Source organism: Trichoderma breve, chromosome 1 (genome assembly GCF_028502605.1).
Source record: "Trichoderma breve strain T069 chromosome 1, whole genome shotgun sequence".
Taxonomy (NCBI): domain Eukaryota; kingdom Fungi; phylum Ascomycota; class Sordariomycetes; order Hypocreales; family Hypocreaceae; genus Trichoderma; species Trichoderma breve.
Window position 1 is genome coordinate 6,571,159 of NC_079232.1, and position 25,957 is coordinate 6,597,115.

Below are 25,957 nucleotides of genomic sequence, written 5' to 3' on the forward strand. Positions count from 1 at the left end.
GTACATGTTGTTTATTTTAGTTTCTTTAATCCCAGTGATGCTGATTGTATTGTTCCTAGGTTCCGCGACTAGTTGATGGGATGGGACCCGGGATTTGTTGCTTGGGCCAAGGGTTGGTTGGTGGGCTTTGTGGGTTGCATTGCGACGCTGTGTTGGTTGTGATGAAGATTGCAAAACGGCATGGTGTCGATATGAGTGAACTGAGTGGGTGTCGACGGTATCCGTCCGCTAGTCCGGGTGCGACGGCTGCGAGTATTGATTGATTGTGCTGATGCTATGAATAACAATCTTGGCTTTCTTGGTAATTATTTGCGAAGAGAAATATTCAGCCGTAGAATGAGCGGTGATGGAACCAACAGTCGGTAGCAAGTTATAGCAGTAGTCAATATGCGTGTCATTATCATCTTATGATTCATATTCAAAAGCTTTGCAATTTATATGCTATCGGCATCGAGCTCATATCCATGAGCATGCCCCAAGATATCCCAATATTTCCCATTTCCATGATATGCCGTGACAGACATGCAACCATTAGTATGTATATGTGTAATCGTTAAAACAATTCTCCAGAAAAAATAAAAAAGTGGCTCCAGACCCCAGGCTTCATTGTACGTTCGTTAAAAAAACACAGCAGAGAAGAACAAATCACTCTACTCCTTCTGTGAGCCTGCCGACTCGCTCTGGTCAACAGCCTTCTCGTGAGCTTGGTCATGCTCGTGCTCGTGCTCGTGGTCCTCGACGACCTCTTCAAACGCCTCGGGAATCACCACGCCCTCCTCTTGTCCGTACTTCGTATCGGTCGTGTAAAGGTAGATGGCAACCATGGTGAGGCATAGTCCCACAATCATCATGCCAAAATAAGATCCCGCCTCCCTGATAAACTGCACACCATGAGAGTCGATTCCAAAGGCCGTGGCCGTGCCAAACGCCTGGAAACCCTTGAAGTAACCACTGTAGCGTCCCAGGACGTGGGGCTCGTTGGAAAAGGTGCTGTAGGTCCAGTGGTGGAAGTTTTGGAAGATGGGGTAGCAGGCTCCGAACAGGATGTAGATGACAAAGGGGCCGGCAAACTTGCTCGTCTCGGTCCAGTCAATGGCACGCGGCGTCTCTGATCGGTCAATGTGGTTGACGGACAGGAACGAGACCATGGCGATCCAGGTTCCTCCAATGACAAAGGCCACAAATGCTCCGGCAACAAAAGCTCGGCGACGACGAGACCCAAAGATTTTGGCGTCGCAGATCCAGGCAATGGCGAGGGCTCCCAGCACTTGGAAGATCCAGTAGCAGAACTAGAAATCACATTTTGTTAGGATTTTTACAATGAGCAAGCGAGGATACAGGTACTCACGTTGGCCAGGGACCGTGTTCTGGCGTTGAAGTACCACGCGTTAAAGGCTCCCGTCAAGGAGAGGTACATCTCGCTGCTGTAGATGGACAGGGTGATGAGCGCCATCTTGGGCTCCAGCATGGTCAGGCCGAGAGCCTTGAGCTCCTGGTACCACGGAAGAGGAGTGAAGGAGGCAATTGGGCGGCCATCATTACGTCGAAGCTTGGAGGGATCCAGCAGCAGACCGGCAACCAAGAGACCAGCGCACTCGAGGCAGATGAAGATGATGTAGACGGACGAAGGCACACCGGAGACGGAGGTGTTGTTGATGGTGACACCCAAGACGATGGCTGCTCCAACAACGGAACCCATGGCGTTGAGAACCCATGATGTGGCAATGTATTTTCCCTTTTCCGCCTCAGTTGGGTAGCAAGTGGTGATGTAGCCTAGAAAATTCGATTCATGTAAGTAGGGCCTCTTTGCTTCAACGCTGAGGATGGGCGAGACATACCTTGAGTCGACCAGAGAAGACCCGCGGACAGACCCAGCCAAGCACCGCCAAAGATGACAAACCAGCTTCCTTCGCCCTTGTCAATCCACCTGTTGAGCGTGCAACGATTAGTCTCTAGGCTTCGTCTTGTCTAGTTGAGAAGGGGAACGGTTTGCAAACGTACCATAGAGATCCGGCATACATCGGGTAGCCTGTGGCACCAATCATCAGTGCCCATCGCGGTCCAATCTTGTTGATGATGCTGCCGCCCAGAATACCAGATGCTCCGAACAAGCAGTAAAGAACGACGTTTGCCTTGTTGACGATTCCAATAAGCTGCGGCTGCTTGCCTCCTGCGCCCAGGCCGGTGATGGCGAGGTACGTTCCCGGGTTACAGAAGAGCACGAAGCCGACAATGATGGTTTGAACGAATGGCCTACGAGTTTTGGCACGAGTCAGTCAGCAATTCGCGATACGCGTAAACTAATAGGCGAGGTATGAGACGTACGAATTGTATCGCCATGTCGACAGGCGCTGGTGTTGCGGCTGCGCCTCTACGACGGCAACCTCGTCCTTGTCGGCGGCGGCCATGTTGAAAGGATGAAAGGAAGAAGAGTAATCCTTTCCTGCTTCTTCAAGCGATTGATGAAGCGACGGAGAGGAGGAGAAGAGACGATGATGAGAGGGGACACTAGCAGCTTAGATGGAGCGGGCCGTCTTTGTTATAAATGCCTGCTCTAGTGGTGTCTGTAGCATCGTATCGCATCAGTTCAGAGCCTCCCCACGACGCGACATTGAGGGCAGACAGACGGTCACAAACGTTAAAAGATTAAAAAATCGATAAAAGAAATCGACCGCTTTGTACTAGCTCTCGCCAATCGAACCCTTGCTACGGCCAAAGAAAAAGAAGCCTGGAGAGAAAAAAAATAATAAACCATGACCCCGGTCCCAGGTTTAACTCTTCTTGGGGGCCAAGCGTATCTTTATCCCTGAAAGGGGTTGAAGACGAAGAAGAGCGAAGAGGCGTTTGTGACTGCCGACTTGCGACGGTCTGGAAAAAATGACCAGAGGGGGCGGGGAAGTGCCGATTCGCTTGAGGAAGACATGGATGGGAGGGAACTAGGATCGTGTCACTGCAGATGTTTAGTTTGTTAGCAGTTAGTAGTTAGCTGGGAAGAGAGGAGAAGAGAGAGAAGAGGATGAAAGAGTGTGGTGGGTTCACTTCGCCAAACTTGATAAAAGTGACCTGTATCTTATCTGGTAGAGGTACTGAGTACAGCGAGAGATGGCCGCTATGGTGGTACTGGTACCTGCGCTGCAACAGCCGAACAATAGCGGCCAGGTCAGGGTTACCGACGCCACCGAGTGGTGCTCCCGACCGCTGCATGTACCGGTGACGGGACGGGCGGACGGGGAGGGGATGCTTCATGCATGTTGGTTGTCGATTCAGTCAAGAACGAGATGGGGTGGATGCTTCAACTTTTGCGTTAAAATATTACAGACCAGACTAGGTATACCGGAAGGACTAGAACTAGGACTTTGTTCAAGCCATGCCGCCGCCTTGCCACGATTGCATGTGGCCGGCCCAAACGGGAAGACAAGCGAAGCAAGCCTCAAGCGATGCATGGGGAATAGCCTCAACTCTGTGGCCGTAGTGCTGGGAACGAAACCAAACGAAACTCGCACACCGGTTGTTGCTGTACAGGTAATCAAGCTACTGTAGCATCATGGATCACTCCCGTATACCTGCATTGCATTGAACCTGGCATTGAGTGGATGGACGTCTCCATTGCTACCTGCTGTCTGGGATGTTAGCTACTAAACCCTTGCATTTTGCAGAACTTACAGTACAACGCAGAACGCTTCTCGAGCCCGCCCTTGCAGAGACATGGCAAGCCCTGCAGAAAAGCAGCATTCATCATCTTGATCCATGACCATTTCTTCTTCAGCCCGCCCAGCGAGTGAGTCAGGCGAGCAGCTGAGCCGAGCTGAGCTGAGAGTTGAAGATTGAAGCGAGCTCGCTGTCATTTGTCATATTTCTTTCCCACAATCACGTCCTGTCGAATCAATGCCTTTGTCCTCGACTGTCCTCCATGCCATAAACCATCCATGCCCGTTATTACTGGACATACCGCCACATCCTTCTCGCTAACCCTCATGCAGTATCGTATGCACAATTGCCATTCCCCGGTATCCAATAATTTCTCACGCTTCAGCCCGCTCAAAACCGCTCCCATGACCGTCCTGATATGATATCACATCTACCACAAGGAAAAAGAAAAGAAAAAATAATCCCAAACGCCTCGCTAATCTAAAACCGTCAATCAAACATCAGAAAATCGCTTACCAACATCACTCGTATTCCTTCTCCTCGTCCCGCAGAATGTCTCTCATCGCGGAATAGAGCCCTTCGCCAACTTGCTTTCAGCTCAGCCCCCCCAGAAAAACGGCTTTCTGCAGTCTATCCATCATTGAAATCAGTGGCTTGTAAACCATTGTGAAGCATTCCCCAGCACGCCTGCAAAAGATGGACAAGTCAGTGATGACGACGAGCTTCGATCCCGCCAACTCGTGGTCTTTTACGTAGTTCCAGTGGTCAAATAGGTTCTTCTTAACACTCCTGTCTGGGTCGTCGTGGTTGACGCAAACCCAAAAACGGACCCAGGAGAAGGACTCGAGATGATGAATAAAACAGTGTGGTTCACCAAAGAGTAATCCAATCGCCATAAAGGCCCTTGTTCACGTCTTCCCCTTCGCTCTTGACGCCTTCTTCCTTGACTCTCTTATGGCAAGGTCGACATCGATCAGGAATCCCTTCTGGGCACCTTCTCTTTCGTCGATTAGAACGTTATTAACGGATATGTCTCGATGGTGGAACCCGGCCTTTCTCAGAGACTCGTGGCCCACGATGCAGCTATCTACGGCGGCCACGAGGGTTGCTAGCGAGCTAGCCTTGTAGATTGGCCGTCCGTAGTCTCTCGCTTTGGCAGAGCTGCTGCACTCTCGGTGTCTTCTTCTTCCCCTGTTGAGCGGTGGGGCGTTTCCGTCGAGGAGCCGCCACAGCTATCGTGGAAGACGTAGAGATGGATGACGCCGGTGTCCTTCGCGCTATCGTCGTCGTCGTCGTAGTAGGGGCTACTGTATCATTTGCAGAAGCCTTTCCCACCACGGCTGTTATAGCCGTTGGATCAGCTGTGGCTGTGGCTACGGCATCGCCTGCAGCCGGGGCATTGGCCATTACTGTAGTAGCCGTCGAGTCGGGGGTAGTCACCGCATCAGTGGTCGCTGGAGGAGCAACAGCAGTGGTGATATCCAGTCCCGTGCAAACACTGTTTCGAATTTCGTCTTCGGCGTCACAAAGACGAACCGTCTTGTGATAATTATACCGAGCGACGTTAGTCACACCTTGTTGGGCGACCTCTCGAAGAATCTCGCCCTTGTCGTTCCGCTCTGAGTATTGCCATGAACCCTTGATGGCAAAGACCGTCTGCGGGTCGCCCCCAATATATGCCTTCCAGCAAGTAGTTGCTCTTCCAGCAATACAGCGGGATCGTGCAATGACCTCGTCGATGATGAGGCGCTCTGGCCGACTGTTCCGTTCAATTTCGATAAAACGCTTGCCGTGAGACGTCCTGATAGTAAGGCCAAACCCTAGCCTTTCTTCGCCTACCTAGAGGAACTTGAGCATGGTAGTCACAACCTCCAACCCGCCTTTAGAATCGTTAATGTTCAGACTCGATCCCCCCTAATCAATCATATTCCCACAACCGCACGAGGGACCCGTACAGAGAAAAGGCCAAGACAAAGCGTCCAGTGCCTTGAGCCGACAGCACCTCTCTCGCATGCCCTGCTAGGTCGATCCACGCCACCGGCGGTGCGTCTGCCATTGTGGTGCACTTCAGCTCTCCTGGCACCAAGACGTGAGACCAGCGGTATCTACCTAGCTTTCCCGCATACGGCCGATAGACGACATCATCGTTGACGGAGCCAACATCTATGTTGCATCTTCCTGTAGATCCGAGCAAGAGCGTTTTCGGTTGCGCCAGCAGTTTCCGTTAGTTGTGTCACGATGACAGCGGTGAAATCGACCGCAAAACTCTGCAACTTGGGCACGGTACTGCAGAGCCAAGCCAGAAAATCTTGCTCTCCCGCAGCGGTTGACCATCCAACCCACCCCTCCTGACAAAAGAGCGGCTTTTCACCTTCGGAATACTTGCGTAAGACTGCACTGGCGGCTTCTTCGAGGAGCAGGACGGATGTAAAGAAGGATTGTCGAAGCTTGCGAATGTCGACGCCAAGACCAGATTCCTCTTTAGGGACCTGGTCCACCTCGCGAGGCAATTTCGACGAGTTGAGGATGCCACTCGTACTTCGGGTGATTGTCACAGATGGCATCTTATCTGCGTAGGAGGGGGGGCGGTTTGCCTCGATGACGGCATTGTAGACTTGGCCCAGATGAAGACATCGTTGGGATTATCATCAAGAGCTGCGAGAAGTGGAGGCTCAACATGATCGAAGTCGAAGTCGTCTTGGACGATGTAGGGAGAAACTGTGATATATTAAAGCGAAGATTTTCGTCTCTGCTAGCAGCCCGAGTCCGCCCTTGGCCAGCATTTGTCTCGGCCACTCCCCGGTTCCGGCATCATCTTCTTCTTATGTTCTTTGAGCAATTATTTGCGTACCTCCCTTTACGCTTCTTCTTTCCATCACGTCATTCTTGCCATGCAGTAGCTGACCATTCTCACGCCATCTCTGATCTTCGTACCCCAGTGATCTTGACGTCAGGGCTATCTTGGCAGCAGAGCGACTGCTTGTAGCATTTGTAAGGCTAAAGGAAGACGAATTATGAGGCTCTGAAGCTCTTGATGATCAAGCTCGTCAAGCTGTTCAAGGACGGTAGGCAAAGAACCGAAGCCCAGGGATTTGCACGTTGATACGAAAAAGGTGTGAATAGAATCGAGGCCGTTCCCAATGGAGTTTTCTCTGATAATCTCAAGGTTTCCCTCGTTCATGAATCTCCAAGGAACGTGACGACGCTGCAGACTTGACCCCAGATGAAGCCGTCGTTGAGACTACTGTCGAGGGCTACTTGAAGGAGGAGCTTGACACGATCAGATTCGAAGTCGTCTGAGGAGATGGCGGAGGCACACCGGAAAGATGTTGGCCTCTGCCAGCAAAGAGAAGAAGCCGCGCTGCCTTGGATAATCAGGGTGAGCTTCTGAAGAGTCACTTGATCAAGCTGGTCAAGCTGGTCGATGGCATTGAGCGAAGAACCGGCGAGGTTCAGGGATTCGCACGTCGATACGAAAAGGGCGCAGAAAGGATCGAAGCTCTTCTTCGGTAATCTTCAATCTTGCCTCGTCCATGGTAGACCGCTTCTGTCTGTGGTTTGCGCAAGGCAAGGCAAGGGAAGAGAAGTGAAGATGGATTTGCAGGGTTCACAAGGCAGCAGCTACCCTAGACTTGTGGCATCTGGTCACAAAATTCTTACGGTGAAAAGCATTTGATCTTCTATTATCGCTACATTCTCTTATTATCGCTATTTTCTCCTACTATTGCCATTTTGTTCTACTATCCGCTACAGGTACATGTGCTCTATGCATATGCTACATGTCAACTCCTCTCTGAATCCTATAACCTTGATCCTACTCATATCTTAACAATATTCCCTCTTTCTCTAGTAAAATTAGTATTGCTCGGTTGATATCATGGAAGAGTCCGTTCTGGCGATACACTGTAAAAGGAGCTGCGTGTGGCGATCGCCTTCAATGTCTCCCCTATTCACTAAACACGCTAAATGAACCCCCAAGATGGTACCTTTGTCAGAACATCACCTCGGTCAGCATATCCTCTTTTCACACCTTTTGTCTTGAATCAAATCTGCTTCTCCCAGGTGATAAATGATGAAGTACCCCCTGTTGCGCTTGGTATAGCGAGAGGGTACGTGGATCGGAGTAGCCTCTCCTTACATATTGGACTCTTGCTTACAAACATCATTTCATCCTCTATCAGAGTGACTGAACAAAGTCTTGATCAACAGTAAACAAGCAGAATAATTTTTGTTTTGTCAACACGATACCCCCAAGTCAATTGTGGAGTGCCGAAGTCCCGTGTTGAGTAATTCAGCTGCTTAACAATGCGAACCGTGGGAAAGCTTGATCACAAACAGGTCGAGATCGGCGGCCCTCGGCTGCGTGAGAACTTTAAGTGTAAATTACGGGGACCATACAGATTGACTTTTTTATACACAATGTCACGCTGGCAAGCTATTGCCTCGGTCAAAGTCTACGATCATCAAATTCCATATCGTTCTGCGTTAATATGGTAAACTAACCCGACAACAAAAACAATCCTCTGCTTCTGCGATTCTCGTCACAAATAGGCTTAGACGTGATTAACCTCAATCTTGATTCCCCTCAAAGTAAACGGGGAAAAGAAAGTCATCCCCGGAACAGACGAGCTCACAACCCTCAGAGTCGGATAAAGATACTTTCCCGCAACGGCGTGATTGTAGCAATTGTGCCACGACGGGACATTTCGCTTCATGACATCCACAGAGTAGTGCATGCGCATCAGTCGATGCCCGGCATCAAAGTCGTACTTTTGAACCTTTGTATGGGTAGGATATCCGTCGGGGAAAACAACCTCCAACGAAGTCCACTTCTCCCCATTCTCGCGCGTCGGGCCATCTACCTCTCGAGTCTGAATCTCCGGAGTTTCGAGGTAGAAGGGGAAGTTGAAGTAGTTCCAGTATGCGTAGCCCACAAACCAGAAGAGGTTGTGTACGTCCCACTTCGTTTCCGCGGTGTAGTCGTCAAAGACGTCTTTGGGATTCTTTCGGACGTCGACTGGGTCTTTGGAGCCAATCTTGCCAACCTCTGTCTGCGTGGGAGTCCATAACCCGTAATAGTCTCCGAATTGCAGGATTGTAACCTTTTGGACTTTTGTGTCGACAATTAGTTTGACGTCGTGAGGGCCAGATTGTCCCTTCATCTCCAACGCCAATCCGGAGAATTCAAACTCCACATTGAGAGACTGGATTGTCTCCCAGTACTCTCGACCACCATGGGCGTCGATGACGCTTTGTAAAAGGCTGGAGCTAGATATTAATTGGCGCCGTGCTCAAATGCATGGAAGAGCTCATTAACATACCTAGTAGCAGACATAATGAGCAATGATCAGTTGAAACACAGACCTCCGAGTGCTGCACAAAAAGTCTTATGCGAGTCTCTTATACTCACGCTCAGCTCAAGCAAAATTCCCCTAAGCGGGACATTGTTGAATTGCGAAAGAACGAGATTGATTACTCATAAATTTGAACAAATAGTCGCTTGATATGAAACACATGGGTATAAACGATGCTGTAGTTTTTGATATAATTACTAAACTCGGTAGCACAATACCCCTGGCAGGAGCAAAGATCAGTAAACACCAAACATTGACGGGCCTCAACCAGATGTAATTCCAGACATGACGAGTGACTTACCTGGATTGAGGTTGATTACCAACCCAAATGGATGCTTGGATAGGTATATAAAGCTGATTGTTGGGACGCCGTTCTTTAGTACGGATTGTGTTGACCAAAAGCCTTGATATAGCCGCTCAACATTCTACAATCTCAACGTTCCACTGCATAGCGCCAATCTTTGTTGATTACAGACTTAGTCCTTCATCATGGCGACTGATAGAGGCCTCGAAATCTCCTCTGCCTTCCCGTTCGAGAAGAAAAAGGCTGAAGTTCTGGGTAGTCACATGGCCTATGTCGACGTCGGCACCTCTTCTCCCTCCGGACCCGTCGCCGTCTTCTTGCACGGCAACCCAACATCGTCATATCTCTGGCGAAACATCTTCCCACATGTAGCAAAGAACACCCGCTGCATTGTGCCCGACCTCATCGGCTTCGGCGATTCAGACAAAGTCGCTGGCCTGGAGTACAGAGTCCGCGACCACCAGAGCTATATCGATGCCTTCCTAGACGCTGTCATTCCATCAGAGCGTGTCATTCTTATCATTCACGATTGGGGATCTGCTCTCGGCCTGGACTGGGCCAGTCGTCATGAAGACCGCGTCGCAGGTCTCGTGCTGATGGAGTGGATTGCGGCGTTGAACAACTGGAACACTCGAGATGAAATGTTCAGAGACCTCTTCCAAAAGTTTCGTACGCCAGAACTTGGTCGCGCCATGATCATTGAGCAAAACTTCTTTGTGGATAAACTGCTTCCTACGGGTGTCATTCGAGGGCTAACCGACGAGGAAATGGTTCACTACCGCCGACCATTTCTTAACCCCATAGATCGTGAACCGGTCTGGAGATTTCCCAACGAGATACCCATTGAAGGTCATCCGCAGGAAGTGGTGGAAAAGGCACGAAAGTACACGGCCTGGCTCCTTGCATCAGAGCTGCCAAAGCTATTCTTCTGGGTGAAGCCCGGAACGTTTGTTAGGGAGCAAGACTTTGAGAGACTGAGCGCACAGATGAAGAATGTCAAGACCATGTATCTTGGAGCAGGAAGTCATTTCATGCAAGAAGACCATCCTCATAGCATTGGACAAGAGATTGTGGCATGGATGGCAGAGTTGGGTCTCTCCGATGTTAGCGCAAGTCTATAGATGATATCTTTGTGCTCGATAGTCATCAATATAACAAATATTCCTATCAAGATTAGCCTTTTTTGTTCAATTGTATCACGTTTCATCCATCAGTTTGTCTCAGAGACCGTGTAATACGGCAATGCGGTATAACATGCTGCTCCGTAAAGAAGTTCGCACTTCCCGGGTTTCGGGTTTCGGACTTGGAAGACGGCACATGTCATTCGGATATCGCTCTTACATCACAGGTCGTACTTGTATATATGCAGCTCCTCTTACCTGCATCTTTCATCGACATCAACTGCTTTTTCATTAGTCGAGCTTTGCCGCTGCTGACGCAAATGTTTGTTGTGAGCAGCTCACAATCATCACTGGGCAGCCATCAACAACGACATATTCTGGATTGAGACAACCGTCGACATGCCAGCCTGGAACCCTTCAAAGCTCTCCTCATCTCTCCTCTTGAATATCCGCAATCACCCTATACTCTTCACCTCCGCAATAGCCATCATCCCCTTGGCCGCTCTCGCCATGCCCTCATACCATGGCTACATCGATCTTGGCCCCGGTGGCCTCCCGCACAATGTCTTCGGCTGGGTCCTTCAAGGCGCTCTACGCCCACTTACTCTGAAAAGCACCCTTGACCATAGTGTCTTCAAAAAGCCCGGCGTTTCTGATTCATACGAACCTCATGGCACCACTCGATTCCTTCAAGAGCCGCTTGCACAGCGTCGAGGCGACAGACCAGTTATCCCAAACTACGTCGCGCCCCAGAGACAAGCCACAGAAAAGGGAGACAAGGCTCTCATGGACCGCATGAACAACCATCTGCAAGACTTGGCAAGTCGTCATCCAGAGACACTGGCAGTGAAATCATCCGGCCTAGAAGCCAGAGACAATCCCGCACTTTGGCTCGTTGGCACCCCATTGCCAAAGTACCTGACGAAAAGCACAAAGGGAGAAATCGTCCACGTACACTCAGAAGCTAGCTCCCACATGGTCCTCAGCCTGACCGACGCGGAGGAAGCCATGGCGAAGGGGTGGGCTGAGCTGCACCCGCTAAGTGGCGTGATGGGACGGATTCCGCTGCCGTATGTCATGATCTATGCGCCAAGGGATGAGGAGGAGTTTGGGGTATGGACAAAGTTTGTGGATGCGGCTATTGCGTTTACTACTGCGGGACAGCATTAGCATTATGACGGCAGATAGCAATGGTTGCACTCTGCATGCTGGAGGAGGGGATAGCGGATGCGATGTGTCATTTTTCTCTTTTTAATACCCACGGTCACTCAACTCTTTTCATGGGCCATGTATCCAGAATAGTTCTCAATGTGATTTCTTTCATATTGTATGAATTGGAGTTGCCTTTTGCCTGTGAAAACTGTTGAATGTAATGGCCGAAACCTGATATCTCATAATGATCGGGATCAGCGCCAGACGGCTACTCTCCTCACGTCAGAAAGCATAATGTGATAGCCACGGATGGAACTGATATCTATACTTCGAGTCATGGAGTGAAGAGTAGATGACCCTTTGGGATGAAGAATGTCAAACAGCAAATGACTTCGGTCAAGCAAATGATGGCGCAGATGATGACAATAAGACAAGCGAGCAGTGGTTGTTTTGAAGTTGCATTTGGTGCTCAGTTCTCAATCCCATGTAACCTATATGCTTTTTGCAAATGAACCTTTCCTGAGGCGCAGACTTGCCGGATATATACAAAATTGAGCAAGTCGACGTAAAACCCATCCTTGACGATGCCAGACAGAGAAAACTCCCTCGGCATCTGTCTCGTAAATTAAGCATGCAGCAGCATTCTCTTCCACTCTTTGCATCTATTAAATGCCCTTTAGCTTTCTCCTCTCCTTCTTTGCCTTAACCGTCTCCGCCCAGGCATCCTCGAAGAGCGTCTTCTTCGGCTTGACCTCCCACTCTTGAATGTTGAGCCTCCTGACAACCTGGAACGAACCTGTGCCGACACTCATCGTCTGTCCCATGATGATACACTCAGACACGCCCTCGATGCGGTCAGTCTTCATACCAGCGGCAGCCTCAAACAAATGGTCCGGCGTCTTTTCAAACGAGGCCAGCTGGAGGACGCTCTCTCGCATCTTGGAGAGACCGAAACGGGTGATGCCAAGGACCTCTCCCTTGAACGTCATGACATCGGCCAGCAGCTGGATATGACGCGGGTCAATGTCCATACCAGCCATGACGCTGGAAATCTCGTCGACAATGGTGGTTCGAGCAGCCTCAATGCCGAGCACGTCACGAGCTTCCATGACGGAGTTGGAGCGTGACTTGGTGCCAATCACACCTTCCGTGGTCATGCATGCGCGCAATCCGTATCCCTCGACCAGAACGGTGTGTTCGCTCTGCTCAGAGGTCTGGATGATGGCTCTCGTTGCCTCGTTGTAGCCCGAGATGGGAACCTTGGGAAGCATGCGGCGGAGGTGGTTGACCCGCAAGAGGAAATCAGGGGCTTCTTCCGTCAAGGTAAGAGAGGCAAGACTGCGCTGTCGCTTCTTGGCTGCGTCGGGATCGACCCAGCTGTTGAGGACGTAGATCTTGATATAGTTGGGGCCGACGGAAATGTCTGTCGGCTGGATCTTGAGCTTCTTGAATTTGAGAATGGCTTCCGCAATGTCTATGACACCAATGCCAAGGTGCATGTTTTGCAGTGCCTCCATGTCAATGTACAAAACAATAGTACCTCGGTCACTGACCCATTCATCTTCAATCGCTTTTAGGACATCAATGACGTACGTCTTCTCGATTCGTCCCTTTACGATTTTTGCAGCCTCAATCTGCTTGTCGTTCAACAGAGGGCAGGTAATGACAGGCGTACTGATATTCTTGGACGCGTTGATAATTTCCTTGATTCGGGGAACACCCTGAGTGATACTCATACCGGCGACACCTGCGAAATGGAAAGTCTTGAGCGTCATCTGTGTTCCCGGCTCACCAATGGACTGTGCTCCGACAGCACCCACAGCATGGCCGGGCTCGACGTGGGCCTTGTGATATCTCTCCAGGCACTCCTTGACAAACCTCTGCAGCGTCGTCATGGAGACTTTAGAAACTCGGTCAACACGAGCCAGCTGAGCCTTGAGATCTGCTGATGCGTCCGCAACCACCTCGTCTTGGCTCGGGTTAGGATCCAACCCAACAAGTGCGCGGGCCTTGGACATTTTTTGTGCTCGATCGGAGACGTATGAATAGATTGTGTCAATAAAGCCTCGCGCGCTTTCGTGCTCGTCGAGAGCTTCGTCGGTAGGATCGGAATAGTCGAGCAGCGCGTTATCCACCAAGCGGCGTCTCTGGTAACGAAGCTTTTCCTTGTCCAGCATGCTACTGCACACTTCAAGCACTTCGTGAGGAAGCAACGATCTCTCGTTGTTGTCCCAGGTAGTGCTCTCCGCGTGAGTCCATGTGCGGTCAAACGCGACAGGCACTGCAGAACCCTCCATGTCGACAGGGTCGAGCTTATCGGCACCGAACTGGAATTGCACAATGGTTCCTGACGACGTCCTGACAGTGTTGTCATATTGCGTCGAAAGATCCTCTAGGGACTTCATCAGACGTCTTGACATGTATCCTGTTTCTGCCGTTTTGACTGCGGTATCAATAAGACCTTCTCGTCCGGAGATGGCGTGGAAAAAGAACTCTGTTGGGAACAGCCCAGAATAGAAACTGTTGCGCACGAAACCCTTGGATGCTGGCTGGCGAGCGTTCTTATGGAAATGAGGCAAACTACGGTCCTGGAAACCATCAGGAACACGCTGACCACCAATAATCTGCTGTCCGACACAGGCAACCATCTGGGCGACGTTGATGTGCAGACCCTTGGAACCGGAGTTGGCCATGATCAGCGGAGCATTGTTGCGGCTCAGTGTATCCACACACTGTTGACCAGCTTGCTGTCGAACCTTACTGAGGATACCAGAAATGGAAATCTCCAAGGTCTGCTCCATGTCACATCCGGCAGCCTTCTCAAGCTTGCCCTGCTTGAAGGTCTCGATCAGCGCGTCACTCTTGTCGTAGGCGTCCTGCACAAGCCTGTCTCTGGACTTGGTCAACTGGGTTATGGGAAAGACATCACCAACGCCGAGCGAAAAGCCCTGATTTCCTAGCTGTCTCGCGCACAGCTTGGTCAGCCTGTTCATGGCCATGACGGCATGATCGGGACCGAAATCTCGGAGGATAATGTAAAACACTGAATTCTTCTTGCCAGAGCCAATGATAGACTTGTCCATGCGACCACACATGACCTCAGAGTTTCGGATGACTAGCCAAGCGTCGTTTGGATCCATATCAGGACATTGCCCAGGTCTAGCTGAGTATTCTCTGCATCTTGCATCCAAGTTGACGAGGACGGGCGACTGCTTGTTCGGGCGCATAAGCACGTTGAAGATTTGCTTGCCTGTCCAGAGGGCTTCAGGCTTGATGATTGACGGCGGAGGAAGGTCAATTTGAGTATTACCATCCATCATGTGAGTGCAGATGTAAGAGAAAGCCTTTCTGTTATAAAACCTGTCCTTGCTGCTGAGAAGATAGGACGCGGTAATGAAATCCTGGGTGGCTGCAATAATGGGCTCTCCGTTCTTGGGCGTAGCCAAATTGTTCTTGACACCCATGAGGGTAATTGCTTCGGCACGAGCTTCTTCGGACTGCGGAACGTGGAGGTTCATCTCATCACCGTCGAAATCGGCGTTGTAAGGTCCGCACACACATTCATTTAGACGGAAAGTTCTCCATGGCCTAATCTTTGCAAGATGGCTCATGATACTGAGCTTGTGCAGTGACGGCTGTCGGTTAAAGAGAACCACGTCTCCATCTTCGAGATGACGCTCGACGACATCGCCGATCCGCAGGTCTCGTGCAACAAGAGCCCTGTCACCAAATTGCAGGTCTTGCTTCCAGTTTCCGTTGTCTTTGATGACATGGTTGGCTCCGGGCCAGACCTTTGGCCCATTCAATATACACTGTCGTAGCTTCTCCAGGTTTTGGTTTTGGACTCGTTCAGGGAACGTCAAATTTTTGGCCACAAGCTGAGGCACCGCTACTTGATTGATGCCCAAGTTGGGATCGGGTGAAATGACGGTTCGGCCGGAAAAGTCGACTCGCTTTCCGGACAGGTTTCCTCTGAATCGTCCCTGCTTACCCTTGAGACGCTGGCAGAAGCCCCTGATGCTTTTCCCGAAGCCCGGTTGGTTAAGGCCGGGGACATCGCTGTTGACATACATGGCAATCTGCAACTGAAGGTACTCCCACTGCTCCATGATGGTCTGCATTGGTTTTCCTTTGTTCAAGGCTGTCCGGATCAGTCCGCTTATGTAGACAATCTCGGCCAGCTTTGCAGTAAGATCATCTTCTGTACTGGCCCCTTCTTGTGCAACTGATGGTCGGATACACACGGGAGGAGCGGGAACAAATTGCCAGATGAACATCTCGGGGCGACCCTCTGAAGGGTCAAGTCCAAGAAGCTCACAGTCTGTGGGGGTGATCATCTTGAAATGGTTGAGAACCCAAAGAGGGTTCAGATCCTCCATGGCCCTCACCAAATGCTTATCTAAATCGGGGTTCAGCTTCTTGGCCTCGTCAAACGAAGCATCAAAGGCAAGTTTGCTTTCCGGGGGCATCTTCTTTTGAGAGGTCGACTTCTTGTACGCGGAGAACTTGTCGTGCGTGAGCTTGAGGACTCCGACCTTTCGGATCTGGCCGTTGATTTCGCCGCAGTACGGACACTGCCTACATTTCCTGCACTGCTCGTTGATCTTTTTGCAAATCTGAGTTCGGCGAATGTTGTCAAGTCCCGGTCGTCGCAGGTCTTGTAGAAAAGACCGTCGCTCCTCTTCGGTGAGGAGAACTTTGGCACAGGTTTTGCACACATTCTGGAGAATTGTCTGGATAAAGCGAAGATAGCCGATGTGGAAAGCAGGGAGAGCCAGTCGGACGTGGCCAAAGTGACCGATACAAAACTTGAGGGGCTCTTGACAGGTGCCGCATTTGCCGGACTTGCTCGAGGTTCCCTGGGATAAGAGGGTTAGCAGGGTGCTGTATAAGACGCAGCAATTGCAGCGTTTACATATAGAGTAGCTTCTGAAGCTGGAGACTCACCATTCGCAGATCGAGAGCTCCATTGATGAGCGGAGATCTGTTGTTGTCGATATCATAGAGCATGCGCTGGGAAACTTCCAGCACACCTTGGTTGACAATGTCCTGGTTGGATCTAGCAAGCAGCTGCTGTTAGAAAGAAGAAACCTCGAGGAAGCTCCCTGAAGCAGAGACCAGACAGCCAAACACTCACTGGATGCCAAACTTGATGCCCTTGAAGCGCTTGGGCAGGTTGTCCGCAAGCTGCTCCTTGGTGGAGCTCACAAACGCGGCGTGCGCCATGATGTCGCCTCTTTTGGATTGGGATTCGTCTTTGTCGAGCTTGGATTTGCGCTGTCTATCATAAAGACATGATATTCGGTTCGGTATCCGAAGGCCCGGGCGAAGGCGACGCTGCGGCGGTCGGATTGGGATTGACGGGATTGATAGTAGGAAGATGAGGGTCTGGAAATAAATTTTGAGGTGTCAGTCATAGGTCGTCCCCCACCAAGCAATCGATAAGCCTGCAGCGTGCAGATATAGCGCCCCACCTCCTATACTAGGCATGCTTTAGCGGGCTTTGCAGATTTATAGGCCACAGCGATCGCCTAAGCGATAGCTGCATTGGATTGGACCTATGATGGATATGATGGAATAGCAATTGCTTCTATCTAATAGGTGTAATCTGAATAATATTCATGTATGTACGGGCATTTCAAGTATCTAACAGCGGAGATGGAGCTTCAAGAAGCTAGAACCTGTGAGTCATTCGCCAGGATTGCTGCGACTTCAGCTACGCTGAGGTCGGATGCTGTGAGATGCCGTCAGCCCTTACCTAGGCAATCAATGTTGGAATGCGCACTCCTTGATTCTACACATGCACCGTCAAGCGGGAGGACACAATCGACCGCGACATGAATAAGCGGAACACACAAACTCTAAACATGAGCACTCATCTCACAGTTTGACCATCACTACCTGCCACGGTACTGTAAGCGCATGGTTTTTTGACCTTGATATATGTTCAAATCTCTCCAGTCCCTGTCTTTCTGTCCCCCGCTGGACCAGATCTGTATCGCTTTTCGTGCAAATTTGAAGACCAGTCATATTACATAACTCTTCCATTCCTCAATGCTTTCCTCTGCTATCAATTTCCCTGTATCGTGGCACCATCGTAGTCTTACGTATGGAAAGGCCAATCAAGGTCTATGAGAAGTCGTAAATGAAAACATGGACCAAGTCATTGCTCCTTGACGTGGTAGGTCAACTTCCTTCACCATTCATTGAGTTAAAGTGAAAGGATGAAAACAGCCCATCTAATGACAAATAAAGCTACCCAGTGGCCACCACGTAAGGACACAGCGAATTACTCATGTCTCCCTTTGCTCTACCTAGCGCTTTGGTGATATATGCTATTTTGGGAAGAGATTCAGGGATTCGCACACGGCGATTCAGAATCTTGTCTTATAGCATTAATTATCTTATTGTGACTCAAACAAATGTGTCACGGGCCGCATTCTTAAGGGATATATTGTTCCGAGGACTGAAAATGGCCTTGGCGATGTCTCAATGCTCGGTGACTGCAGCTTCCAATCAGCCTCATTCACTATAAACCTAATAGCCACTATGGTGATCATGTCTATATCTGGTCAGAGATAAAGTATTCAGGCTGTTACTCAAAATTACGCTACGAATATGCCGGTCTGTGACGTGCATAGTGAGACAGCAGAAATGCTACCTTGCCTAGCTGGTTTAGGGAATCAGTATTCTGTGAAGTATCACATTGACTTTCCAGTTAACGATAAATCCATCAGCTTCGAAATACAGCTATCCTTTCAAAATGACGATGATATCCTTCTTAGTTGCGGGAATGATGCTGTTGAACGAAGATGATAATTTGCCAAAGCACTCGTACGCGCTACGGTCGTCGGGAATACGACTGGCAGGACAATCTTCTTGATAATACAGTATTTGACAAATCCTTTGCCGTAAGATACAGCATTATATGGCTGGCCAACTGACGTAGCTTACGAGCCGTGTCTCAGCCTTCCTCGGCCAAAGATAAGACGGATGTGACCACAGGCGGCTGGGAAAACGCCATGTCGGAAAGCAAAGCGTGTGTGATGAAGCTGTGATTGTGAGCTTAGCATCAAATTGAGACGCGTAGAATAGTGTATGGTGAATTACCATGGATTGGCTTATAACAAGCTGGAGTTATTTGGGTTTGTCGTTGTAACAAAGGTTGGATATGATGAGATGGGGGCCAGAGTAAATGTAGCCCATTGGCAGAGCTTACTAGATACATGTTCAGTTTGACCAGAGGCTCCGACAATGTTCAAAGAACTCTCACGGTAATATGATACCAATCACAGAAATGCGATTGTCAATGAGAAATCTGAATCAAACCTGGACCCCATGATAGATGGTCGTAGCCCTTGTGGATTATCACCCGAGTCATCTCAGTACATCACTTCCCGACGCCTATCATGACAGAAATGAAGAGATCCGATTGATGGAATAGAGCCAAGGCTTGCCGTGCAAGGAGGCAGTCACCTTTATAGCAAATGTCAATGTGATTCGGGACCACCGAAGTGAAGTTGGTCGGCAAAGATTTCTCCAGGAAAGGGGGACATGAGGTGGCGCACGAACAGAGGATCCGTCAAAGACGTTTGTCATGGAAAATTATAAAAGTCAAACGAAATCCCCTCATAAACTGGGCGAAGAACAACGGCAGCCGAGCTCTTAGCATCGACAAAAACTCATACTTCACAGATCCATAGCCCCGAGAGTTTACCCTCTGCCTCATCAACCACTTCAATCATCAAGAAGATCGAATAGCTGACCTTAATCAGAGCCACCTACTCATCGCCATGATCTTCACTAAGAGTCTTCTCTCTATGACTGTCGCCGTGCTCCAGCTGGCTTCACTCTCTAGTGCTGGCATCGCCAACAGAGCCAATTCGGACGCAGCTGAAGTCACCTACTCGCACGATGGCAGAACTTGCTGCACTGGTGGCGAGCGTGGTGCTATCTTCAGCGAAGGCAAATGCGAGTACAATTCTCAAGCTCTGACTCCAAATCTGCCTGAAGACACCTATGTGACCAAATGCTGCTGGAATCAAAAAGTCAACGATTTTCATGTTCATTTTGCCGATGTTCATGAAATGCGCAAAGTATCACCCGTGGAAATCACAGGAAATGCAACTGTGCCAATCGAGATATGCAATCTCGGCCTCAAGTGGAATATAACCGAGTACATCCTCACCGACGACTACCTCGACATCAATGTTGACCTGAACATTGATTGCGGACCATTCAACTTATCGGATAGAGAATGGATTCGTATTCACTTCGACAGCTCTTATCGGGATTCCGGCGAGTTTGCTTATGAAATCAGTGCGGTTGGCCCAACCATCTATGCAACAATCACTTCCAAGATTCACCGCAGCGATTTCTCAGTCGACTTCCATGGGCAGCTCACCGGAACCGGAATCTTGAGCCAGCTAGATCAGTCGTTTGATAAGAATCTGAGGGCTGATGAGGTGGCAGCCATACTCTCTGAGGCAAATATTTGTTAGTGATAGGTATGAAGAATGGGGGTTCGGCATGGCAAATGGTATTGCGGGTATCTCTTCAACTCTGCCTCTCAAATGATTTACTCTATCTGATCCGAGATTGATGCTTGAGCAAAATGATATGGATCTCCTCATAATGCAATTGATCGATGGCAGATCATTCTAAACACTTTGTGAAAATGTACTTGAAGTGAGATCAACTAGGAGAGCATACTGATAGTCGAGGATTATGATATGTAGCAATTCAGGCTGGGCTGTAGAACATGTCAGACCTGATGACATTAACGCAATCAAGCAACGAGAATATACATACCTTTACATACCCTGCTATATCGATGGTGTCAAAGAAAGAGGTGGGGATAATGCCTTTAATTCCTTATTATATCTTACCGTAATGATGAGCGCGATTCGATAGAGGAAGTCTCGATTAACAAAACCCTGTTGGTTGGGTATTTCAATCCGCATATGCAGAACGATGCTGTAAGCTGCCTCAAGAACGAAGAAAGCTACTATTCACTAGTTTGACACCACTCGTGTATCGATCATTTTCGTTATAGCCCGGGGAATGAACAAAATCCCTGTATAAAGAGGAGAAAGGTCACGGCATTGAGATTGCTGCTGAATCTATCTGGCAGAGATGGACACGGTGGTGTCTATAACCGTTGGGCTTCTTCTAATGGCCGTTTCTTGTACAAGAGAAGAAACATCACGTCTTTCTCATTTATCGACCCCCTTCGTACGTTACTCAATCACTTGTAAATAGCTTCACTGATAAACATGTCGAATGTCATTTGGTATTAGATTTTTCGAATCATCGTAAAAGCATTCTTGCACGTAGTATTTATTGTTCCCCTGGCTCCCAAAACGCCGGATGCCCCTCCCAGACGAGTCTGTGACGATATGCCCCGAATTAAAAAGCATAAAAAAGAAGATCCCCCTGACACAACGGTATACAACCTGAGCTTGTTTTGACTGCGTCATTCTCATCATGTCTGGCATGTTATACAGGTAGAAAAGGCAAACTATGGTTAGAACGCCCTCTAGGCAGCCCTCTTCTTGCTCTTTTGCGTCATCTTTCTGAAAGCCTCCATACCTCCAGCACCAAGAGGTCGGTGATCGGTGTTCCTAGTTCCGTCAAAGGTGCTCTTGGGGGCAATGGTGTAGCTAGCAGGGAGATTAACCATGCGAGCCCGATTGCCACCGCCCACAGGAGCAAGCATCCGCTCACGCTCGGCATCACGGGCGGACTGGGCAGGTCGCTGAGACAAGGTAAACTGAGAGCCTTGCTTGCGGCGTTGAGCCAACTTGGCAGCCCTGTAACATGGGGTTAGCAAATGCATGATGGACATGAAAAGAAAACAGAGAATATACGTACTCGTAATCGAACTCGCGAGTCTCAATATGGCGCTTCTTGTAGTCGTCGGTACGCTTGAGAATTGGACGGCTCCACTCTCCCAGCAGCCTCTCGGCCATTCGCTTGATGCTGGGCTCTGGCTTCTTGCTCCTTGTATAGAACAAGACGACCTTGCCGATTCCACTGCTCAAAAGGGCCTCCTTTTCTATGTTGAGACGCGTCAGAGCCGTGAAAATGTCCCGCTGAATGTTGTAGGCGGGCAGCGAGCCGTCGTTGAGCGGTTCCAGAAAGAACTTGACATGCTGCAAGAAGTTTGTGTCGGGGTCGAGCACGGCATGTTGTACGTTGTTGCGGTTCAACAGGCCAGCAACTTCAGGGAGTAGCTTGAGCTTGTGGAGGGCAGGTTGTCCAGCTTCACGCGCTTGGTTATCCGCCTGACAGGCACGCTCCATCTGGACCTTGAGCGCAGCCAGTTGTTCGTCAATCTCGTCTTCGAGATCCTGTTCGTCGGCGGTCAATTTCAAGATCCCTCCACCAGAATCTTCATGCAAGAGAACTCACAATCTCGTCCTTTCTCCGGCGCTTCGGGGCAGCTCCACGGCTCTTCATGGCCGCATCCAGAGCCCTGTCAATTTCGCGATTCTGTCGCTGTTCCGGCGTGAGGTTTTCATCGTTCTCCTCGGGCTGTGGCGATGTGGGCTTGACTCTTGGGCGCCTCTCGGTTTCCGCACGCTTCCTTCGCGGCTTCTTCTCTGCTTCGCCGCTGGAGCCATCGTTCATGGACGCATCGTCATCTCGTTCCCTGCGCTTCTCGCGGCGAGTCTCTCTCGGCTTCTTGGAGGTCTTTTCGCCTTCGGCACGCTTGCGTTTGGTGGCCTTAAGAGTACGGGCTATGTCCTCGTCAATCTCCACCGGCCGATCCTCAATGTTTGCCGTCTCGGGATCGTAATCTTCAAACTGGTTCTCGTCGATTTCCGACAGCAGATCTGAGTCGCGGTCAGAGTCGGCATCGGCCACCTCATCCTGGAATTCCTGCTCCTGGCCATCATCGACTGGCTCGTTGGCCGGCGAATCGAGGTCAGACATTGTTCGAAGCTCAGTTCGTGCTGATCGGGACGGCAGGTGAGAGAAGACTGAGGCAATTAAAACGTCTAATCTCGCGGGAATGGATCCGAGATTCGAATGGAATTCTCGTTGCCAGCAATGGGGTGAACCTGAGGAGAAAGTGAGACAGTCTTGAGCTGGGAAAAAAGGTTCATTCCATCTGGTTGCCTTTGAGATGCAGCGCGTTGCTGACATAATCATTCTTGGGGTGAAACTAATGCGGTGCAGCCTCAGGCACCAAGCTAGTTTTTTGTTTACTCTGGCCCAGGCTAATTGGTTGCCACTGACGATTGGCACATGTCCGGCATTCAAGGTCGCTAATAAACAACCCATGCAAATCGACGCTTACATATTGGTGCAGCATATCCCGGAACCTTCATCATGCATTGCACAAGCTGTTACTTTTGCACCTCGCTCGTTTAGAATCGCATCACATCGCTTCACTTCGCATCGCAGCGCATCACCACCATTTTTTTTTTCCAGCGTCGCGATGGAGCGTCGAACTTTTGAAGCTCCCATGGAGTGGGAGTACCAGAACTCTGGGCCTGTCGATCTAACCAGTCCGTTTGCCCAGGTGGCCAGGAAGAGATCAGATAATTGTAAGTGCTCGCGCCAGGAGACTCTGGATCTGCGAATTGGCTTGATCTACAAAAGCTAACCGTGATACGAAACGCAGTGTTTGGTGGCTCAACTCTCAAGCCATCCACAACGCCCCCGACAACTTCATATTCCGTCTTTGGAACACCTTCATCAAAACCGCCCACGCGATCATTCTTCACTCCCCAGCTCGCCCCCCAAGTTGTGGCACCGCCGTTTCGCAACCCTGCATTCACAACACCAAGGAAACTAGAACAGTCTGATACCTCCTTCACCGACGCCGAGACCTCGTTCACGGATGCCTCCTTCGTCTCGTGCGCCGACGACAGCCCAGCGCAAACCGACGTTTCCATCTTGCCCAACGACACCCCCGAATCGGATCGCATGAGCGACGCAACGATAAGCAACACGACTCCGACCAAGATTGACAAGAACACTCGCTACAACAGGAGCTCCCCGCGAAGGCATGCAGTAGGAAAAGGGGAGATTCGACCTCTCAGCAGGGATAAGGAGCTGCAGGTGCTTAGGAAGCGGAAGCGGCACAATCTGGACAAGGACGTTAGCAGCGTGATCAGACATCTGCCCCGAGACTGGGAGGGCGATGTGTCAGACTCAGAGACTAGCATGGCAGACTATCGAGTCACATCACCGAGCAAAGTGTTATCACGACCCGGATCCTCATCGCAGCAGACGCACCAGATGGCCCCGAATCTTCCGCCTAGTGAGGGCTGGTTTTTGTCCGCCCTGGGCACAATGGATCGATACCCAGGCGCTCCCGACCACATATACCGGTGGCTACAGCTCGGCCTCAATTGCTTCATTATGGGCATCATCATGTACTTTGGGTGGAGCGTTGTCGACGCAGTGCGATCAGATGTTCGAAATGCCAACGAGATGGCCCGCATGGAGATTATGGCCCGCATCACAGAATGCCAAAACCACTACACCAGCAACCAGTGCGCCAAGAGGAGAGACCTGCCAGCGCTGCGTGCCCTGTGTGACGACTGGTATGACTGCATGTCTCAAGACTCCGACGCCATTATGCGCGTCAGAGTCACGATCAAGCAGATTGCAGAGGTGATCAACGAATTTGCTGACGCTATGAATCTCAAGGCATGGGTAAGCAAAGGGCAACCCAACTCAATGCATCCCAGCCCAGTCGCTAACAAGTATTTCTCTAGATCATGTTTGCCACAATTGCCGTCTTCGTCATCTTTTCCAATGTCATGCTTGGATGGGGACGTTCCAAGGCACAAGTGGCACCAGCGCATCCGCCAGCCTTCTCTCATGTTCCCATTATGGGCCCAGACACGACGCCAGCACACTTTAGAACGCGGTTCGAGACCCCCAGATCACAGCGGTATGCCTTTATCGAGGATGATAGGGTCGATAGCGACATGTCACTGGGGAAAATGAGCCTGGGCTCAGGCTTCTCATACGGCACGGTAGGACGACGCAGCCCAGGCAAGGGAGAGCGGACAGCAAGTCCCAGCAAGTATCACCGAAGTCCTGACAGGGGTGTTGACAGATTAGGGGGCTCTCTGCGCTGGTAGGGAGGGAGATTGGGACGGCAAACGGCGGACTTTGCTTTGCTTTGCAATTTGAAGGTGTACACTAAGGAAAAGGGCTTGCATATTTTTACATGTGTGGCGTTGGCGGCAAGGCTTTGGCAAGGATAGGGTCTGAGCAACTGGGATTAGGATCGGGCATCAAGTTTTATGGCAAAAGGCAGGCTAAGCAAAAAAAGTGTTATTCAGTATTTATGAAAACCGGAATTCAGAGCAACTCGCGTCTAGTATTTGGTGTTTTGTGACATGATTTGGTGCCGCTTCAAGGTAATACCACCGTATATGGGTATCACAAGGCTGCGTATTAATGATATTCAAGGACTGGATACACATATCCAAAGCGAAGATGGAGTGAATTGGAACTGACCATGGATTGAATGGCACTTGATCGATTACCAAGAAAGTAGATGCCTGTTACTAAGTTTAGCAGATAACAAGATCGGAATTGATGTGTCAATGGCTGTTGGCTACATGTGCCTATCAAAGTGGACTGATATTCCAAAGTTCAAGGTTCAAGTGCTGAGCGCTGTACCTGTACAAGCACGCTGTTCACATTGGATCATTGCCCCAGGTCCCTTAAGGAACATCGCCGCTACCCGACAGTACGGGAGGCGCTACAGCTGCTGTACGCTTGTGCGACGCTGAGCTAGGTGTAACAACAGGTACCGTTTAGTAGCGCTCAAGTCTCGAATGACCTCATGGCGCATCATTCCCCGCGAGCAGCAACAAGAAAGTCCTGATTGAGAGCCCTTGAGGTACACGCCAGCCTCAATAATATCAGTGCCAAGGAAAAGGCTGCATTGCAAAGGCTACGGCGAATAAGAACTGCAGAATTCACACGACACGTCAATGAGAGAACAACGCTTGTGTTCTCGCCTTGCATTCGTAGGACTTGCTTTTTGATTCCCTTGATTCCATTTGGCCCTGCAATAATACCCTGCCCCGGCTGAGCTGAACTTGAAGTTGATACATCACCTGTAGCATTGACGTTACACCTCCACTGGCTTCCGTACAGGTACCGGCTCCCCCACTCGGGATTGGGGGCGGCTGCAGCAGCTGCTATTCTGGAGGTGCCTGTGGGGACTCGGTATCGCTGAAAAGGCCTATCAATGGATCGCAGGGCCCTGCTGGACGACCATCAGTTCGCCTACCGACCGTCGTATGCATGTATCATGTATGGATGAGTTGAGCCTGCAACCTGCAAATTCCAGAGTCGCAAGGCCACCAATGGCAGAGATACAAGTAACTCGCCGAGAT

General features: G+C 50.1%; 9 protein-coding genes across 9 annotated transcripts; 4 read left to right on the forward strand and 5 right to left on the reverse strand.

The window, feature by feature from the left end:
• Positions 1-650: 650 nt before the first annotated feature.
• T069G_01917 (ion channel regulatory protein UNC-93 domain-containing protein) lies at positions 651-2,408 on the reverse strand (the record flags this gene model as incomplete). Its single annotated transcript, XM_056169127.1, has 5 exons — positions 651-1,289; positions 1,349-1,773; positions 1,839-1,927; positions 2,002-2,253; positions 2,326-2,408. 5 exons carry the CDS (start codon positions 2,406-2,408, stop codon positions 651-653), a joined length of 1,488 nt encoding a protein of 495 aa, XP_056034443.1.
• A 2,356-nt stretch (positions 2,409-4,764) lies between these two features.
• On the reverse strand, positions 4,765-6,212 carry T069G_01918 (uncharacterized protein; the record flags this gene model as incomplete). Its single annotated transcript, XM_056169128.1, has 3 exons — positions 4,765-5,487; positions 5,591-5,822; positions 5,992-6,212. The coding sequence occupies 3 exons, from the start codon at positions 6,210-6,212 to the stop codon at positions 4,765-4,767; spliced, it is 1,176 nt and encodes a 391-aa protein (XP_056034444.1).
• Positions 6,213-8,201: 1,989 nt separating this feature from the next.
• T069G_01919 (uncharacterized protein) lies at positions 8,202-8,983 on the reverse strand (the record flags this gene model as incomplete). Its single annotated transcript, XM_056169129.1, has 2 exons — positions 8,202-8,910; positions 8,970-8,983. 2 exons carry the CDS (start codon positions 8,981-8,983, stop codon positions 8,202-8,204), a joined length of 723 nt encoding a protein of 240 aa, XP_056034445.1.
• A 508-nt stretch (positions 8,984-9,491) lies between these two features.
• T069G_01920 (alpha/beta hydrolase fold domain-containing protein) lies at positions 9,492-10,427 on the forward strand (the record flags this gene model as incomplete). The annotated part of the gene is made up of 1 exon (XM_056169130.1): positions 9,492-10,427. One exon carries the CDS (start codon positions 9,492-9,494, stop codon positions 10,425-10,427), a length of 936 nt encoding a protein of 311 aa, XP_056034446.1.
• A 399-nt stretch (positions 10,428-10,826) lies between these two features.
• On the forward strand, positions 10,827-11,597 carry T069G_01921 (uncharacterized protein; the record flags this gene model as incomplete). Its single annotated transcript, XM_056169131.1, has 1 exon — positions 10,827-11,597. The coding sequence occupies one exon, from the start codon at positions 10,827-10,829 to the stop codon at positions 11,595-11,597; it is 771 nt and encodes a 256-aa protein (XP_056034447.1).
• A 647-nt stretch (positions 11,598-12,244) lies between these two features.
• Positions 12,245-16,805, reverse strand: T069G_01922 (RNA polymerase rpb1, domain 1 domain-containing protein; the record flags this gene model as incomplete). The annotated part of the gene is made up of 4 exons (XM_056169132.1): positions 12,245-13,726; positions 13,778-16,438; positions 16,527-16,638; positions 16,717-16,805. The coding sequence occupies 4 exons, from the start codon at positions 16,803-16,805 to the stop codon at positions 12,245-12,247; spliced, it is 4,344 nt and encodes a 1,447-aa protein (XP_056034448.1).
• Positions 16,806-19,372: 2,567 nt separating this feature from the next.
• T069G_01923 (uncharacterized protein) lies at positions 19,373-20,080 on the forward strand (the record flags this gene model as incomplete). Its single annotated transcript, XM_056169133.1, has 1 exon — positions 19,373-20,080. The coding sequence occupies one exon, from the start codon at positions 19,373-19,375 to the stop codon at positions 20,078-20,080; it is 708 nt and encodes a 235-aa protein (XP_056034449.1).
• Positions 20,081-21,117: 1,037 nt separating this feature from the next.
• Positions 21,118-22,517, reverse strand: T069G_01924 (TFIIS helical bundle-like domain-containing protein; the record flags this gene model as incomplete). Its single annotated transcript, XM_056169134.1, has 3 exons — positions 21,118-21,391; positions 21,453-21,931; positions 21,993-22,517. The coding sequence occupies 3 exons, from the start codon at positions 22,515-22,517 to the stop codon at positions 21,118-21,120; spliced, it is 1,278 nt and encodes a 425-aa protein (XP_056034450.1).
• A 508-nt stretch (positions 22,518-23,025) lies between these two features.
• T069G_01925 (di-sulfide bridge nucleocytoplasmic transport domain-containing protein) lies at positions 23,026-24,685 on the forward strand (the record flags this gene model as incomplete). Its single annotated transcript, XM_056169135.1, has 4 exons — positions 23,026-23,134; positions 23,212-23,853; positions 23,902-24,251; positions 24,314-24,685. 4 exons carry the CDS (start codon positions 23,026-23,028, stop codon positions 24,683-24,685), a joined length of 1,473 nt encoding a protein of 490 aa, XP_056034451.1.
• Between the last annotated feature and the right edge of the window lie 1,272 nt (positions 24,686-25,957).